The sequence below is a fragment of the Rhincodon typus genome, chromosome 3 (assembly GCF_021869965.1).
Source record: "Rhincodon typus isolate 14 chromosome 3, sRhiTyp1.1, whole genome shotgun sequence".
In the NCBI taxonomy this organism is placed as follows: Eukaryota; Metazoa; Chordata; class Chondrichthyes; order Orectolobiformes; family Rhincodontidae; genus Rhincodon; species Rhincodon typus.
In genome coordinates this window covers 59,546,703-59,565,203 of record NC_063334.1, presented here as the reverse complement: position 1 = coordinate 59,565,203, position 18,501 = coordinate 59,546,703, and the positions used below count along the sequence as shown (strand labels likewise).

The 18,501-nt window shown below is 38.6% G+C and overlaps 1 protein-coding gene across 1 annotated transcript in view; it reads left to right on the top strand.

The window, feature by feature from the left end:
* Positions 1 to 18,501, top strand: part of vps13a (vacuolar protein sorting 13 homolog A) — a 330,557-nt gene that overhangs the window by 275,561 nt on the left and 36,495 nt on the right. Inside the window, exons 52-55 of the mRNA XM_048593475.1 lie at positions 156 to 319; positions 5,361 to 5,406; positions 5,485 to 5,608; positions 11,748 to 11,862. Coding sequence (XP_048449432.1) covers positions 156 to 319; positions 5,361 to 5,406; positions 5,485 to 5,608; positions 11,748 to 11,862 — 449 coding nt within the window. The remainder of the gene's footprint in view (positions 1 to 155; positions 320 to 5,360; positions 5,407 to 5,484; positions 5,609 to 11,747; positions 11,863 to 18,501) is intronic.

Here is an 18,501-nt window from a genome sequence, read left to right as displayed (position 1 = left end):
TCCAAATCAGTTCCTTAAATTTGCATTGTTTACAAATCCTACACAGTCATTATTTGACCTTACATTCCTTCACATTTGTAACTTATTATAATGAATATAAATGAGTAAATTGAAGAATTGTACATCATTTTAGTAATTATAAATTGTTCTTACAGGTGGTATTGCAGGTGCTGCTTCTAGAATAACTGGTGCAATGGCAAAAGGTGTAGCTGCTATGACAATGGATGAAGAGTACCAGCAGAGGCGTAGGGAGGCCATGAACAGACAGCCAAGTGGGATTAAAGAAGGCATTACACGTGGAGGAAAAGGCTTGGTGTCGGTAGGATTTGCTCAATTACTCCAACTGCCTCCGACCCAACTATTGCCCCACTTCTCCCAATATAGTGCATGACAGAGAAGCCTATGTGTACAGAAACAGGAGTAGGGTATTTTAGCCCCTTGAGTCTGTTCTTCTATTGAATAAAATTATGATTGATTTGTGACCTAAATCCGTATATCTGACTTTGACCCTATATCTTTGGATAACAAAATTTGAGCATTCTCAGGTTTAAAATTAACAATTAGCTTAGAACTAACTGCAATGAGCAGAAGAATATTCTGAGTTCTACCACATTTTCTATCTTTTGGGCTTTCCCAAGTTGTTAACTCCCATCCTTCTTTACCCTATCAGTTCCCCTTAATATTTTGAAATCATGAATCAAATCTCTCCTTAACCGTACATTGCAGGAAATATAAACATTTTTTTAATCCCTATCCTCCCTTTACTAAATGGCTAATTTAGGCCTTATAATTTAGGTATCATTCTGGTTGATCTATAAAAACAGCGAACAAGTTGCATGCTACTGTGTAACGTTTATTGGTAGAGGCAAAAATGGGTCATTCAGCCTCCGAGATCTGTTGTATTATTCGGTTAGATCATGGCTAATCATAATCGTAACCCCATCTAGCTATCTTGGCTCTGTAATCTTAATATCCATGCTTACAATAAGTCTGTCAATCCTCTTGTTGAAATTTTAAATTTACCAAGGAAAATATCTTTCTAGAAGGGAGATTTCCCAATAAGTTTGTTATGAAGGAATTCCAGAGCTGAGAACCTAGGTTGCTGAAAGTTCAGCAACAAATAAGCTAGAATGATCAGAGACGCCCAAGTTGGTGAAATGCAAGATGTTTAGTGGGACTTTAGGGCTGAAAGAGGTTACAGAGATAGGGAGGGATGAAGACATAGAGGGATTTGAAATCAAGGATAAGAATTTTAAAACCAAAGGCAACGTTTAGCTAAGAAATAGTGTAGATGATTGAAATTGTCTTAAAACGCTGGAATATTGTTTTGTGTTCCAAGCTCAACAATTTAGGAAGGCTGTAAAGGCCTTGAAGAAATTTAAGATTTGACCCATTGGAATGGTACTGGGAATGAGTAACCTCAATTATACAGAGTTTGGAGAAGCTGGGGTTATTATCTTTGGAGCACAGAAGATGAAAGACTAATTTAGTGGATGGTATGAGTCTTTAAGTAAATAAGGATAAACGTTCCAGTAGCAGAAAATACAGATTTAAGGTGAATAGCAAAAAAATGGTAGTTTGGAGATAACTCTATTTAATAGGCCAAGCAATTGTGATCTGGAACGTACTTCTGTCGGTGAGTTTAAAAGAGATTTTATTGCAGTATCCAAAGAGAATTTGATGAATATTAGAGGGGAACAATAATGACACAGCTATGGGAAAATGGGATCAATTACATAATTCTTTTAAAATCTGGTATAGGTACAATAGGCCAAATGGTATCCTCCAGTGCTGTATTTTTTCAATGATTGTACCTGTACCAAGGTATTCATCACCTTTATGACATTAAAATTTAGGAAATAATCCTGTTGGTGGCACTGGCATTTGCTCAGCAGCATTACTTTTAATAAATCTGCTCTATCAAGCTTTCCATTTTCCCTGACTAAGTTGTATCTTGATTATAATTAGTTTAGGGTCATTGCTTAATTGTGAATCACCAACCCTGAATGGGTGTGGAATGGTCTTAAACCTGATCTATTGCTTATGTATTCATGGGATGTTGATGTTGCTGGCTAGGCTAGCATTTATTGTCCATTCCTAATCGCCCAGAAGGCAATTGGAAGTCAACCACATTGCTGTGGGTATGGAGTCACAAGAAGGCCAGACCAGATAAGGACAGTAGACAGTGAACTAGATGGGTTTTTATGACAGTTGACACTAGTTATGTGGTCACTATTAGGCAGCTTTATAAATTGAATGCAAATTTCACCGAATGCTCTTCTGGGATTTGAACCCATGAGTCTAGGCCTCTGGATTGAGTGCAGTGACAAAATCGCTAGGCCATCATCTCTCCTAATCACTCAACTGTGTAGGATGCCATTTTCTCTGTTTAACATGCTTGAATTCTTATGTTGTAGTTTCACTTGCATCTCATTTCGGACATGCCACATGCTGCTCCCAATATTCTTTTTACAGCCATTATTAAATCAAGATTGGTCATCTGGTGATATGAAAAGTGACAGAAAAGCCAGGCCTTACATTTACACATTGTGGTAATGTACAGTTCTGCCATTATGGTATATAATGGCCCAAAGAGACTTTTGGGTGGATGGATGGATGAATAGATTGCTGAAGCTGGGACAGTAGAAAAGGGAAAATTAAGAGGAAGATTCATAGAGATGTCCAAAATCATGAGAGGTCTGAACAGAGTAGACAGGAGAAATTGGCAGAAGGATCAAAAGCCAGAAGATACTGATTTAAGACGTTTGACAAAACAACTGGAGGCAAAAAGAGGATCTTTCAAGGCAGCAAGTTATTAGATTCTTGAAGGTACAGACTGAGACTGGTGGAGGCAGATTAAATTGTGGTTCTCACAATTTAGTGGCTGAAATATTTACATTTGCCTTTTATTTCATTTGTTCAAGGGAGTTGGACATTGATGGATAAGCCAACATTTATTATACATGCATGATTGCTTGTAGGAAATGGTAGTGGGCTGCTTTCTTGAACATTTGTTGTCCATTGGGAGTTGGTAGGCTCGCTTGTTGTTAGGGAGTTGAGGATTTTAAACACAGCAGAAATCTTGGTGTGTGGCTTGGAGGGGAATTTGCATTGCATGGCATTCCTATGCATCTGCCATTGTCTTCCAGATGGCAAAGGTCACAGATTTAGAAGGAGCTGTCACAGAACCTTGATGAGTTTCTGCTGTGCATCCTGTAGATGGTATACACTTCAACCACTGTGCCTCAGTGGTGGAGGGAATCAATGTTAAAACTGGTGAATTGAGTGCCAATGAATTATGTATAAAATCATGCCTTTTTTTAGCCAATATCTCCTCAGCAAGACAGTTCCATTAAAAGAAAGCAGCACAGCAGTATAAAGACAAGGGATAGGTGGTGGAATTAAAGTAATCCTGGGAGTTAGCAAATGAATTAGTACTGCATGCTGAACATCAGTTGAGGGAATTACTGAGGGTAACAAGTGTACATAATTTCAATGCCCATGAAGATTGCCTTGGTAGCAATTGACAAACAGCATGTGAAGCAGATTGGGAGTGAATCAACATAAAACCCTATAGTGCGTGTACTAACCTTCACCAACTAAGATACCACAGATAAGCTTGTTCATGACAGTATTGCTGGAATCACCACTGCACAGTTAATGTGGAGATCAAAGGCTGGATTCTCATGCCTGTCCATATTGGAATGGAGGCACGCTGGCTTAAAAACATGGCAGAATGTGCCTGATTCCAGGCTTCATACCCCCATTCCTATCACAATCGCTTAGTAGTCCAGGTTAAGGATGCAGATGGTGAGCCCACCTGCAACTGTCTGTTGCTTGCTACATTCTGGAAGCAGCATTCCAGACCTCTTGTAATTTTAACGAAGTTGGGATTTGCCACTGGAGATTTTATAGCTCACTTGAGCCAAGAGGTGTCAAGATTAATGAAATATTATATGATAAGGCAGATATGTTTTTACTGCAGTATTTGATGATAGGGCTTTGCTCTTAAAAGATAAATAATGATTAAATTGATTACTATTGCGAAAGTGGAACATTCTTCAGATGCATTAGGTTACATGATACACTGGATGAAGTTTTCCTCTGTATTGAACAAAATTGATGCTTAGGTCAGACTGCGTCAGTTATCTTAATATTTCTATGAAATGGCAGTCAGACATCTGATTCTCTGCTTCAAAGCCAAAGCAGATGATTGAACTCCTTCAATGACTTTACAAGTGTTAATGCATTTAGCTTTGGAGATTTTGTTGACACAGCTGTGTAATAGTACCAGATACTTCTGCTGCAGAATTAGCCGTGTTGATTCCATACGCCAGGATTGCATTTAACCAAAACACGTGGAAAATTTTCCAGGTTTGCCCTGGCCATAAAAGAGAAAGTCCAACCCAGCCAATTAGTCTATTCTTGATGAGGAAAGTAACAGAATGAGTCATTGAGAGTGTCACTAAGTGGCATTTGCTCATCAATAATCTGCTTGATGATGCTGAATTTATGTTCCACCAGAGTTCTTGAGCTCTTGCCCTTATTACACCCTCTGTTTAAACATGAACAAAAGAGCTAAACTCCACAGTTGAAGCGAGAGGGACTGCTCCTGGAAGCAAGGTGGCTTTTGATCAAATATGAAATTCGGGAGCACTTGGGATAAAAAACTCTTTGATGTTTGGAGTCATACTTCGCATAAAAGAAGTTGGCCGTCATTGTAGTATTTGCACCACACAAGTGGCAGGCAATGGCCATCTCCAATAATGAAATCAATTGATGGTGGGATAGCTTTTCTACCTTTGACACTATTTTCCAGATTTTAGTGAATAGGGAAATGCAGGTTCTGCTGGCCTGTGTGTCTCTTTGTAATGTCCAGATTTGAATGCTGAGATCACAGGTGGCACAGCTGAGCAATCCAGTTTTAATATTGTTATCCTATCTAGGGGTTTTATATTGTGGAGTGCCTTGCTAGGGCACTTTAGAGCATTGTTAAGAGCCAATCACGTCGGTGTGGAACTGCAGTGAGAGCAGATTTTGTTTTGGTGAACCGACAGGGTTTTTAGGATAACATACTACTTCAGCATTTTTTGTTTTATTGATGTCAGGTCTTGTATGTGGATTTTATTCTTTTAAAAAATGAATTCAAAATTTCAGACAGCTGGTGAGATTTAAAGTCATGGCTTTTCAATTATTAGTCCAAACATCTGGATTACTAGTTCAGTATGTAAGCACTATGCAACAATCTATGCAGTTGGAGATTCCTCTGGTTGCAAGTCAATTCTCTCAAATATGGCATAATTCAGTAATAATTAATTAAGAGTTTAAGTTGTGGTTAATTCTTTTTCTTATCTTTTTAGGGCTTTGTGAGTGGAATCACAGGAATAGTGACAAAACCTATTAAAGGTAAAAAGAAAAATATCATGATGATTTATCCAGTTTTAAATGTTCATAGTTACGGAAATTTATATTTTAATTTCATAGGTGCACAGAAAGAAGGTGCGGCTGGTTTCTTCAAAGGCATTGGCAAGGGCTTGGTTGGAGCTGTTGCAAGACCAACTGGAGGCATCATAGACCTGGCCAGCAGCACTTTTCAAGGGATAAAAAGGTAAAATATCGAGTGAAATCATATCTGGACAGAATCATCTTTGCATGCCATAGATCCTGATAGTGGAACTGTAAGTGCATAGCACTTCTGCTCAAAGCAGCTGACCACATGAAATTACCTAGTGTCAAGCAAATTAGACATGTAGATGTCAACACCCTGGCCTATGATTGAAGGTCCATGTAACATATTTGAACAATCCCCAGCTAGGCATCCGCTCTATCCCATCTTGAGCATTAGTCTGACTGTTTATGTGGAGATTATAATCCTCTGGATTTGCGGGCATTTGCACAGCTATGTATCAAGATCAGAAGCCTAATTTTGGCTGGGATCTGGATGCATTGAGGATGACCTAGGTGTGGCTGGTACCTTGCTCCATCACTCTTGCCCTGCCTTCGGTGCTCCTGTTCAAACTTGACTAACTATCATTCACCCTTAGAACTTTTCTCCTTCTACCTATTTCTATCCATCTGCCTGCTGACAGTAGAACTTCACTAATGCCCGTTAGGGAAGGAAACTGCCATCCTTACCTGGTCTGGCCTACATGTGACTTCAGACCCACAGCAATATGGTTAACTCTGAACTGCCCTCCATTCTTAGTGTACCTGCCATACACTCTCCTGCTTCAACAAAGTTCTCTATAAGAAAAGCAGCTCTTACTCTGTCCAAATCCATCAGGAGGTCAACTTCACTGCTGTATGCTTCCTTTAACCAGTCATGAATCTGAATGCACATGTTTTTTGTTTGGTGCATAATTCCAAAGGTAGAAACACACCTCATCTTCCGCTTACAGGAGTTGTACAAGATTTCACTCTTTGTTTCAAAAAGATTGAATTCTGCACAGTTTTCAAGCGGGTTTTGTCATGTTTTTTTGAATTTTACATAGTCCAGAAAAGAATCATAGAATCCCAGCAATGTAGATAGAGGCCATTCAGCCCATCACCTTAGCATCGACTCTGCAAAAAGCATCCCACCCAGACCCACCTCATTTTTTTTTTTTTTTTTTTTTAACCTAGCCTCCACATCCCTGGTTGCTACAAGCCAAATTTAGCGTGGCCAATCCAACTAACCTGTACATCCTTGGACAATGGGAGGAAACTAGAACACCCCAGAGGTAACCCACACAGACAGGGGTAGATTGTGCAAACAACACATAGTCACCCTACTGTTTCTTATTTCCAGCATCTGCAGTGCTTTTTTTTTTGTTTTCGAAAGAATTGAGCAAGTTGGCCTTGGCGAGCTGCTTGTGGCCTTAATGCCACATCATCAATTAGGTGCTACATGAGAATGTACATGGAAAACCATCTCAACTCACCACTAATTAAGTGATCAATCACCAGCCAATTCAGAGTCTCAAATCATATAGTGGGCGTTGCCTCCATTCGTCTCAAATGGAAGCCAACTTGAAGCCAGCTGGGGGCTGAGATGAGGGAAATAGGCTTACTGCTGAAGTCCCTGCTCATGCTTCAAATCTCCATGACCAAAAGCCCCCACCCCCTGCCGCCAGGTCTGTGAGAAAGAAAAGTGTGTTACTTCTCGCTATTTTACCCTCTAAAGCCAGAACCTCCAATGATCTTGATGCCTTTGCTTGGCCAACCATTTCTGGTGAGGTGGAATATCAGTTTTGACACTCAGGATTCTCCAAGAATGTCTTGGTCAGCTCTGAAGTTGATTGGAGCTTGATCTAATGAGCTGAATCGCTGGTTGCCTCCACATTTATTGCATGGAGTACTAAATCCTGGCATAAGCATTTTCAAGCTGCTTACTGGAAGATGTTAGAAATGTATTTGGAAACATGTTTAAGTTTGAAATTCAGTTTAGTGCACAGGGGTGTTCTGTTATTATATTGTTGGTACCATTGTCCTATCGTTGTATACTGGCAAAACAAAAAACATGGATGACGCAATTGTGCATACTGATTCAGTTACAAGTAACTGAGAGAGAATTTCCATTGGTTGAAAGGTAGTATAATTTATATTTTGTCTTCTCAACCCAAGCTTAGATCTTGAAATGCTATGATGTGTAAGACGTATCTGCTCAGAGTTTTGGGTTGTTACAAATTTGACAACTGTAAAGTAATATTCATAATATTCACATTAATATTTGTGTAATTTAGGTAAGAATACATAATCAATATTTAGCTCATCCAACCTGAGAGAACCTGTGGTTCCCTCAACATCTCCGTATAAAACTATTGCATAATTCCAGAACATCGCCTACAATTTGCAATCCTGCTTCACACAGTGATCTCACTACTTCCAGTAGTCAGTCCTATAGTTGCCTTTGGTCATGTGCCTCAATGCCTACTGTTACAGCCACTGACTAGCTTATAATTCAATACAATGAATATTTCTTGTTGAGTTTCTCCAGTCATTCGTAATAAGTGACTGTATCATGCAATGCCTTATCTGTATAGTCTGAAATCTTTGTATCTCAGCAACAGAAGTTTTAGGTGTGATCACACTATATCCCTTTCTCTGATATGTACCGATTTAATAAAATCATAGAAATTTAACAGAGGAAGGAAGCCATTTCAATCTGTAGCATCTGTGCTGCTACTTCTGTGTCTTTCATTTTTTTTTCTCTCAAATCTCCCATAATCCCATGACCTCTTTACTACTATACACTTTCATCTGTAATATTTTGGTGAGTTGACACAGCATATTTTTCATCACTACAGTACCTCTCCTGCAACATAGCACCCAAACTACGCAAAGTAGTGCAAATGCTGAATTTTCTAACAGCTCATCACTTCTTTCTTTCTAATGCCTTTGTTGTCACCAAATGTAAAATCTAAAATATAGTTTGCTCTTTTAGTTTACATTATCAAATTGCTAATAAATGTTTGTGTATCTCTAACTATATATATTGAAATTTTATTGACTTCTTTCTTAGATCATCTGTTGTCGTGATGTACTCTGTTCTTCCTTCATTATTTTTGCAAATTTTGTTACACAGTTTAGTAATCTGTTTATTTTGTTAATTGGTTCTTCAAACAGTTTTTGTATGTTCAACACTGAGCCAAATGCAAATGCAAAAAAAAATTTCAGCTAACTTGACATGTTTTCTTGATTACTGATGATGCAAAGGGTTTTTTTCCCATATGTGCAGCTGATCTGTATTGAATTTTATCCATTGCTGGTCTGTCCACTAATTATTATATTATTTTGTAACTTCTACACTATCTTCTGAAGGTTAAACTAAAACTCCTGAGATTTGAACAATTTGTACTGAACTGTGAAATCCAAATTGCTCATGTAAGTTGGAAATTGCCCTCAGATTGTCCCAAATTACTTTGCATCCAGTATGAAAGATAAATGTTCCCAAGACACTAGCTTTTTTTCTACCTGAGATGAGGCTTTGGCTCAATACTCTATCAGGAAGATGGTATATTTAATATGTAGCATTCCCCTCACTGAAATGTCAGCTTAGAATGTGTGCCAAAGTCATGGAATCGGGCATAACTTTACTAACTTGTGATTCAAGAAGCAAGAACAGTACATTGCAGAAAGAGCCTTTGTAAGAACATCAGACAGTAGAAGCTGAATCAAACCACATTGCCCTGTTGAGTATGTTCTACCATTCAATGTGATCATGGTTGAATCTCCGATGCAACTTTACTTTCTTGTTCATTCAAAGTAATTCTTGATTCCCCAAGAGATTAAAAACTTAACCTTGAATGTATTTAATGATGGAGCATGAGCACCCCTTCAGAGAATTTGAAGATTTAGAATCCCTGAGTGACTGCATTTTAACACATCTCAATCCTAAATAGTCGTCCCCTTATCCTGAGGCTATGACCCCATGTTCTAGATTCTGCAAGATTGTGAAACAATTCCTGTGTCTATCACATTAAGACCTTACCTTCAGCATTTTGCATGTTTCAATGTGGTTGCCTTACTGATTCTTTTAAATGCCCAAAAAAGTATAGAATTTACTCAAACAACAGGCCTATCTGGACAAAGGTACCTGTGAGCCAACATTCACGCTTCTAAATCTGTCTCCCATACCCAGTCAAAATATAGAGTTAGTTTTTCATGTATTTGCATATCTACCACTGGGATAAGGGGCACAGAAACAAAGTGCTGGAGAAACTCAACCAATCTGGCAGCATCTTCTGTGTGGAGCTGGAAAAACACAGCAGGCCAGGCAGTATCAGAGGAGCAGGAAAGTTGACGTTTCGGGTCAGGACCTAAGAAGGGTTCCTCCAACTCCACACTGTTATCTCTGACTCCAACATCTGCAGTTCTTACTATCTCTGAGCATCTTTTGTGTGATGTCTGATTGCATTCAGCAGAATTTTCCACCTGATTTTCATTGACTCTAGTTTTGCTGGGGTATCTTGATGGTCACTTGTCAAACACTGCCCTGATGTTGAGGACAGCAACTCTTATTTCACCTCTGGAGTTGAGCTGCTCTACCCATGAGATCATAAGCTGAGCAACCCAAGTTGAACTCAAACTGAGGGTCAGAGAATAGATTATTGCTAAGCAAGTGTCCTTTGATAACACTGATGATGACCCTTTCTGTCATTTGGGCTGGGCAATAAATGCTATTTGAGCCACCAAGACCACATCCTGTGAATGAATAAATGAAAATAAAAAGCTATAAAATGTGTCACAGGAGAAGTCAATTTAAACTACTCAATTATTTATTCATATTATGGTTCAAGAGGTTATGCAAAACAAGTACAGGCTACAATGTTTTTGAGTTTTCTAATCCACTTCAGATTGAAATTGATGACATACATTTGCTGTTGGCATGTCTAATTTTTAAAATATAGATTAGCTTGAAGATGGTTTTCACTTTATTGTAGAAATTTCACATGCGGAGAATATTCAGTGACTCTAGTAGAATACATTAATTATTAAAGTTTATGAAGCTGGTTCACCAAATGAAGCAGTAGTTTTCTCACTATCCGTAATATAGCTGAGGCAATTAGTTTGGCTCAGTTGGCTCGATGGCTGGTTTGCAATGATTCCAATAGCATCAATTCAATTCCCACACCAGTTGAGGTTACCATGAAGGACTGTCCTTCTCAACCTGTTCCTCCACCTTAAGCCACCACAAGTTGTGTCTCTGTAATAAAAGTGCAGTCTATGGTTTGATAGGACAATTGGAACTTTACTTGAAATAAACCTAAAGGAAGTCACGGACCAATTCTCACGGTGTGTCATGAAAACTCATGAATGGGCCTAAAAGGTGGTTCTAAAAGGTGCCCAGTCTTCCTCGTACTACACTGAAGGATATGGTATCTCAAAAGTTTGCTGCGTGGTGTTTGCTAATAACAAGAGCTATGCAAAGCCAAAAAAAATTTGCCTGTCTCAAGTGAGTAATAGTGTATATGAATTCCCATCCTGGAGTGATGCTAGGTATGAGGGCAGTATGTCTCAAAGACTGGCAGATCATATCAAACAACATATCTTTTTGGCTTTTCACAACAATGAACATACTGACAGTATCCAACCAGTTGTGCTTGTAAAACTCTCGATACTGTGTCCAGTATTAGATAATATTTCATGATTGCACATAATTTACTAAATAATCCCAAGTGTGCAAAGAATTATACTGACGACTTTGAACTGACAGTCCAGATTGAAATGTAACATGCTTGTATGTACTAGAAGCTACAATATGGTAAAACACAGGATTCTGTTCTCTGAAGACAGAAAGAGCATGTACAAAAATACTTTGCATGTTTCAACACCTCAAAATAGATGACAGCCATTCCCTGACTCATATTTATTGGAGTAATGCCTTGACAAATCCGAGTTAAAATGCTTTGTTTAAAGTTTAAACAAGACTTGGCAGTTAATCCATTATCATAGCAAGCATTCTACCAATCACTGTCCACTTACCAACCAATCAGCATTCTCTTTTCACACACTATAAACGTTGTTTCCCTTTACTTTTGTACCTATGAATTACATTAATGTGTGAAAGACAGAAAGCTTCAAAATCTCTTTTTCTTCAGCGCTGGTGACATTACGGTCTACCAAATGACTAACCGTTCAGTAGTGTTCATCCTAATATTTGTGCAAATTTCTATTTGCATGGAAGGGATGCTTCACTAGAAATTTTAAGACCCTAGGAGATTACTTTTCACATTTGAAAATTATTCACGTTTCCTCATTTTTGATAGAGCTACAGAAACAACAGAAGATGTTGAGAGTCTTCGTCCACCTCGATTTATCCATGAAGATGGAGTAATTAGACCGTATAGGTTGAGAGAGGGAATTGGCATGCAAATGTTACAGGTAATTTTTTTTACAGTTACTTGACTGCATTTACTGTACAAGGATTTTTTTTGGATTTCTTAATTCTGTATTCATTAAGTTTTTTTTTTAGATAAGTGTATGTTTCAGCACTGCTTGATATATGTACAATTTGTACTCAGTATAACTGATATTGGGGACTGTGAGCTTAAAATACTTTTCCAGTAAAAGACAGCAAAGAAAACTACAGTGAAACTAACCAGTTATTTTACTTCTTTCCCTCTTTACCATGCTTGCAGAAAGGAAAGGCCTGCAAAGAATGGAATAGGTTGACCATGCTGATGATTAATCTGATCAAATTGCTGTATATCATCAATGCATGCATTCATAACAGTCCAGTTGTCTGCAGCCAATACCATCAGTGGTCCTGTTAGTGTCTTACTGTTCTATGATTTTTTGTTTTTAGTTGAAAAGGTGCATACTGGACAATACATAGGGATAGACAGAAACGGACAGCATACCTGTATTCTTGAACATTTCCAACTAAAATCAATGCAAGTTGCACAAATCAAAGAAGGCTAAGAAGAGAATTTTGCAGAACATATTTTTAGTGTAGGACATTGTTCTGTCAGTGTTTGTTTAATCCCACTTTTGCGATTTTAATTTGGTTCATCCTCATCTTCTATTGCTGTTTCTAATTCTGTGATAAGTTTTGTAGTTTGTATTTGATAAGAATTGCATACAAAACTCCAGGTAATTGTACAATTGTGAAGATACTGTAATAAACGTTTTGTCCAATTCTTATAGTTCCTTTCATATCACTCATGACAATGCTTTTCCCTGTTGAAATCCTACATCGTTGCTTTTTAATTCACAATAGTTCTGCAACTAATAAAATCATAACATGCAAAAAATGGCTTTTTATAATTTCTGCATAAATATATATTAAGGTTTGAATGTGAAAATGTTTTTAGCACTCGTATGTTATTCTATCATTTCATTTTAAATTGATTAACTTCTACGAAAGTGTGGCCAGTTTTAAAAAGATATTTCATTGTTCTAGCTCATTATTTTTACAGTGAGATGCCCTTCATAAAGTGAGAGATAACTTCAGGTTGGCCTAGTTATTCATTTTTGAGCCATCAAGTTCTGACAGATGTAGTGTGTTTTCCAACTTACTCAAACCCCCAAATTAGATGTTTAACTGGTTTGAACTGACAACCTTAGTTGAAATGCATTTAGTCAATTCAGGATTTATGCAAGTAATGAGTGGGGATTGTGGTTGGTGGCAGAAGGATTAGATAATAAAAGCAAATCGTGCTGACATCACTGCAACAGCTGTAGATAAAGCTCAATATGGTGGGTCTCTGTGGAGTGAGTTTTATGTCAAATTGATCAATTTCTGAAACCTTTGTTTTCCAGCAAGAGGAATGTCCCCTGGTTTCAAAGAGGAGGACATTCAAAAATGCACCATACCAGACACATATTCGTCTCCCCTCCTTTGTCCGCCTTCCGCAGCGACCGTTCCCTCCGGGACACCCCAGTCCACACTTCCTTCACCCCCAACACCTCCCCACAGCCCTACGGCACCTTCGCCTGTAACCGGCAAAGGCGCAACACCTGCCCATTTACCTCCTCCCTCTCCAGTATACAAAGGCCCAAACATACCTTCCAGGTGAAGCAACATTTCACCTGCACTTCCCAGAATCTAGTCTACTACATTCGCTCCTCACAATGTGATCTCCTCTACTTTGGGGAAACGAAGTGTAGACTTGGCGACCGCTTCGCAGATCATCTACGTTCTGCTCGCAAAAAAAACCCTGAACTATCTGTTGCCTGCAACTTCAACACGCCACCCTGCTCCCTGGCGAACATCCCTGTCTCTGGCTTGCTGCAGTGTTCCAGTGAAGCCGAACGCAAGCTGGAGGGACAACACCTCATTTTCCACTTGGGGACCCTACATCCCTCCAGACTCCATATTGACTTCAATAATCTTAGGGCCTAAACTCTCCCATGTCCCAGTCCCCTACCCCACACACCAGGTCTTGTTATCACGTAGCCTGCCATTACACACCCCCTGTTGTTAGTCACTAACAGTCCCCATTAACAACTGTTCACCCTCCCAGCCTGATGGTTAGCAACTCCTTTGTCTGTCCAACTGTCTTTCTCTCTCTTTGGGATCTATCCTATCGTTTACTCCCTAACCCACCCACCTCTCTATTTTCTGCATATAAACTGACGTTTTCTCAGCCACTATCAGTTCTGAGGAAGAGTCGCCAGACCCGAAACGTTAACTCTGTTTTCTCCTTCACGGATGCTGCCAGACCTGCTGAGCTTTTCCAGCAACTTTGTTTTTGTACCATACAGTAGAAGTCTGTTAAGTCATAGTTCAATATACTGCAAATTTGCTTAGAGCACAAGGGTCCCATGTCTCCAAAAAGAGGTAAATAGTTAGTTACATTTTCTTTTGCTAATAAGAGTTTTCTTATTAATGTGGTCCAGTATAAAGTTCCAACATCTGTGTCCTAACAAGCTTATAGTATAACAGAATATCAAACAGGCATTTCCCCAGTAGGATTGACAAAACTTTTAAATATTTATGCGCTGTTACTTTTCTCATTTTTAGCCTAATAGTTCTAAATGTAGCAGTTAATGGTTTACTGATTTTATGCATAACTAATACAACACAATTTAACCAAATAAAACTTATTATCTAATCTCATACATTTTAAGTTACCTTGTCACAGAAAATAGATTTTTTTTAACCGAAATCCAAGACTTGTGAAATTCATAAGCTGTTTAAGATATCCTCCATCCCAATCACACTAGAAACAGATGAGTTGAATAGCAAAGGTGTTTTCCCTAGGATAGGGAAGTTCAAAACTTGGGTTTAAGGTACTTGGGGAAAGATTTAAAAGGGACCTGAGGGGCAACTTTTTCACACAGAGTGGTAGATATACAGAATGAACTACCAGAGGAACTTCTAGAGGCAGGTACGGTTATGACTTTCAAAGGACATTTTGATAGACACATGAATAGGAAAGGTTTCAACGAATATGGGCCAAACGCAGGCAAATGGGACTAGTTCAGTTTGGGAAACCTGGTCGGCACGGACAAGTTAGACCTAAGAGCCTGTTTCCGTGTTGTATGACTGTGATTCTATAAATTATCTCAATTGATCATGTGTTGTGAACATTTAAATAATTTATTTCACAATTTTTTTTTTGTTCTTGAATGCACTGCCTTAAATGGTAGAGAAAGCAAATGTGGTAGGAACTTCGAAAGAAAAACATTTGGAGAGCTACTTGAAATGAAACATTTGGAAAGTTTAGGGAAGTGGAATTAATTTGATAGCTGTTTCATGAGGTTGAAGAGCTGAATGTTCTCCTTTGTTGCATCATTCTTTCTTACATGAACTGTATATTAAAGATTATTGCATTTCAGAACCGTTAACATTCATACCTTACAAGTTGCAGATGCTTGTATTCTGTACTGAACAAATAGTAAGCAAGTTTTATTAGCTAGTCAGGAAAAGTTACTTATCGAAAAACATTCAGTATGTTCTTTAGCACTATAAAATGATTTCTAGTGTGTTGAGTTGTAATGAGGAACAGTTGTCTTTATCATTAGAAAGAATGTGTTTCACAGCATTGCTCAATAGGGAATGACTTGCTTCTGTCTTCAGCTGGTCCCCTACCACTCAACTCTTCTCTTTGAATTAGAGTTGTGGATTCGCACCTTGCTCAAGAGCCTGAAATACTATGGCAGTATCTCAGGAAGTGCACTTTTTGAGAAGCTGTAAGAGGTGCTATTTTAAATTTAGCCTCATTTATCACCCTGAATGGAAATAAATAAATCTGTCACACCTTTGAACAAAACCAGAATGGTTCAACCCTGGTGTTTTGGCCAATAGTTATCTCCCATCTTCTATTACTACAAACAGATTACTTGATTGCATTTGGCCATTGTTACATTTCCTATATTACAATGGTAACATGTTTTAGAAATGTTTCATTAGCTGAAAGGTGCTTTGGAATGTCCTGGTGTCATGAAGGGTGTAAATTCAAGTTTTCTTTCTCGTATGTGTTTTTTTTATTCTTTTGGGTGTTTTTTCTCTTTTAGTTTTGACATTTTCTTCAAGTAAATGCTTCCATTTTTGCCCTGTTGTGGTCAGGGATAGGGAATAAAGAAAGTGTCCATTTCAATCAGACATGGGGAATCTATGTTTCTCTTCTGTATTATGACATCATTTCCTTAGCTTTAAAATAAAAAAAAGTATCCTTCATTTATACCAGTATGTTATTATCCATTAATTTTTTTTTAAAAAGTTGCAGATGCTGGAAACCTGGAACAAAAACAGAAATTGCTGGTGAAAGTTCTGATTGAGAGTCACCAGACTCAATGTTAACTCTGCTTTCTTCCCACAAATGCTGCCAGTCATGCTGAGTTTCACCAGCAATTTGTTTTTTTGTTATTTTCCATTTCCTGTGTTCGCCATTCATGTGCAGGTGCAGTCTCTCCTTCTCTCCTCTATATCTGTATGTCCAACACTGTCTAACATTTTCTGTCTGTCCCTTCCTGTCTCTTTCCCCTTCTAAATCTGTTTCTTCTGTCTTTGGGTGTTTCACTTCTTTTCTTGTTGCAGCCTCGATATGTGTCTAATTATGTCTAGTATGAAGTGCCTTGAGACACTTTACCACATTAAAGTTTTTAGAGCATAAGACATAGGAGCACAAGTAGGCCATTCAGCCCACCAAGTCTGCTCTGCCATTCAGTGAGAACATAGGTGATCTCATAATTTCTCACCTCAACTTTCCTGCCTATTTCCCAAAATCCTTGATTCCTTTTCTTATTAACAGTCTGATTATCTCAACCTTGAATATACAAAACAACTCAGCTTCTACTAAAGAAGCGGTAAAGAATTCCACAGATTCATTGTTGTCTGAGAAGAAATTCCTCCTCATCTCTGTCATAATTGGGCAACCTCTTACTCTGAGATTATGGTCTCTTGTTCTAGATTCCCTCACGATGGAAAGCAACTCTTATGTATCTACCCTGTCAAGTTCCCAAAGAATCTTGTGTGTTTCAATAAGGTTGCTCCTCCATTCTTCTATACTCCAACAAGTACAGACACAGTCTACTTAACTTTTACCCATTAGAGAGTCCCTCCATTATATTGTATCAGCCTAATGAACCTTCTCTGGACTGCCTCCGACTGCATATTTCCTTGGATGTGTTTAGTACCTTGTACAGTTGTAGCAATACACTACCAAGTCTCCAAAATTATATAAATACAAACTGTAGTCTGTCTTTCTCCCCTATTTATCTATGTGTTTCTGATTCTGTATTTGTCTGGTCCTTTTGAACTTTGTTCCCTCCTGTCTATCAGGAAAGGCAGTTGCAGAAAATGCAAATCATCTAGCTGTACAGTAAGATGTTTACAGTAAGGTAATGAAAGCAGGGGTTAGACGTAAGGGGTGAGATTACTGCATAAAATATGCATTAAATTTCCTATGTCACTGTGAATGCTCTTTTCTTAAAAATTCATTCTTAGGATGTGGTGTCACTGGCAAGGCTAGCATTTACCATCCACCACTGTTCGCCTTTGAGAATGTCGTGTCTTGCCATGACATTGAATCGCTGCAGTCACTAGCGAAGGGAGTGTATTGTGCTGTAAAGTGAGAAGTTCCAGGATTTTGACCCAGTGACAATGAAGAAATTGTAATCTATTTCAAAGTATGTGACTTGCAGGTGAATTTTCCATGCACCTATTGCTCTTGACCTTATGGCAGTAGGTATCACAGGTTTAAGGAAGTTCTGTCGTTAAGCATTTTTGTTGTGGTTTATCTTGTCGTTTGCATGCTGTAGTCATGGGTATTCTGTTGATGTACAGAGTGAATGTTTAAGTGATGGAAAGGGTGTCTATCAAGTATTCTGTTTACCTGGAAGCATTGTTGGTGCTGCATTCATCCAAGGAAGTGGAGTGCATTTATCACACTGCTAATTTATGGCTTGCCACAGAATACCCAGCTTCTGACATGCTCATATAACCACACGTAAGTTGGCATTGGTAGGGAATTCAATGGTAATTCAAAGGATATGATGATACCAAGGGCGATTGTTATAATTTCTAATGTTGGAGATGGTCAATGCATAGCATTTGGGTAACACTTACAAGTACATGCTTGAATGTTATTCTGCACTTGTTGCATGCAGGGCTGACTGCTTCCTGATCTTGGAAATTGTGAATGATATTGAACACTAACCAATCGTCATTAAACATCTCCACGTTTTTTAATGCTGAATTTCTATTTTATTCATTTGCGGGATGTGGGTGTTGCTGGCTGGCCAGCATTTCTTGCCCATCCCTAGTTGCCCTTGAGAAGGTGGTGTTGAGCTGTTTTCTTGAAGCGCTGCAGTCCACCTGCTATAGGTTGACCCATAATTCTATTAGGGAGGGAATTCCTCTCTGATGGAGGGAATGTCATTGATGAAGCAGTTAATAATGGACCACTGGCCTGAGACGTTTCTATAGCAATGTCTTGAGCTGTAATAATTAGTCTCTTGACAACCCAAACCCATCTTCCTTTTTACCAGAGATAGTAGGAACTGCAGATGCTGGAGAATCCGAGACAACAAGGTGCAGGGCTGGATGAACACAGCAGGCCAAGCAGCATCATA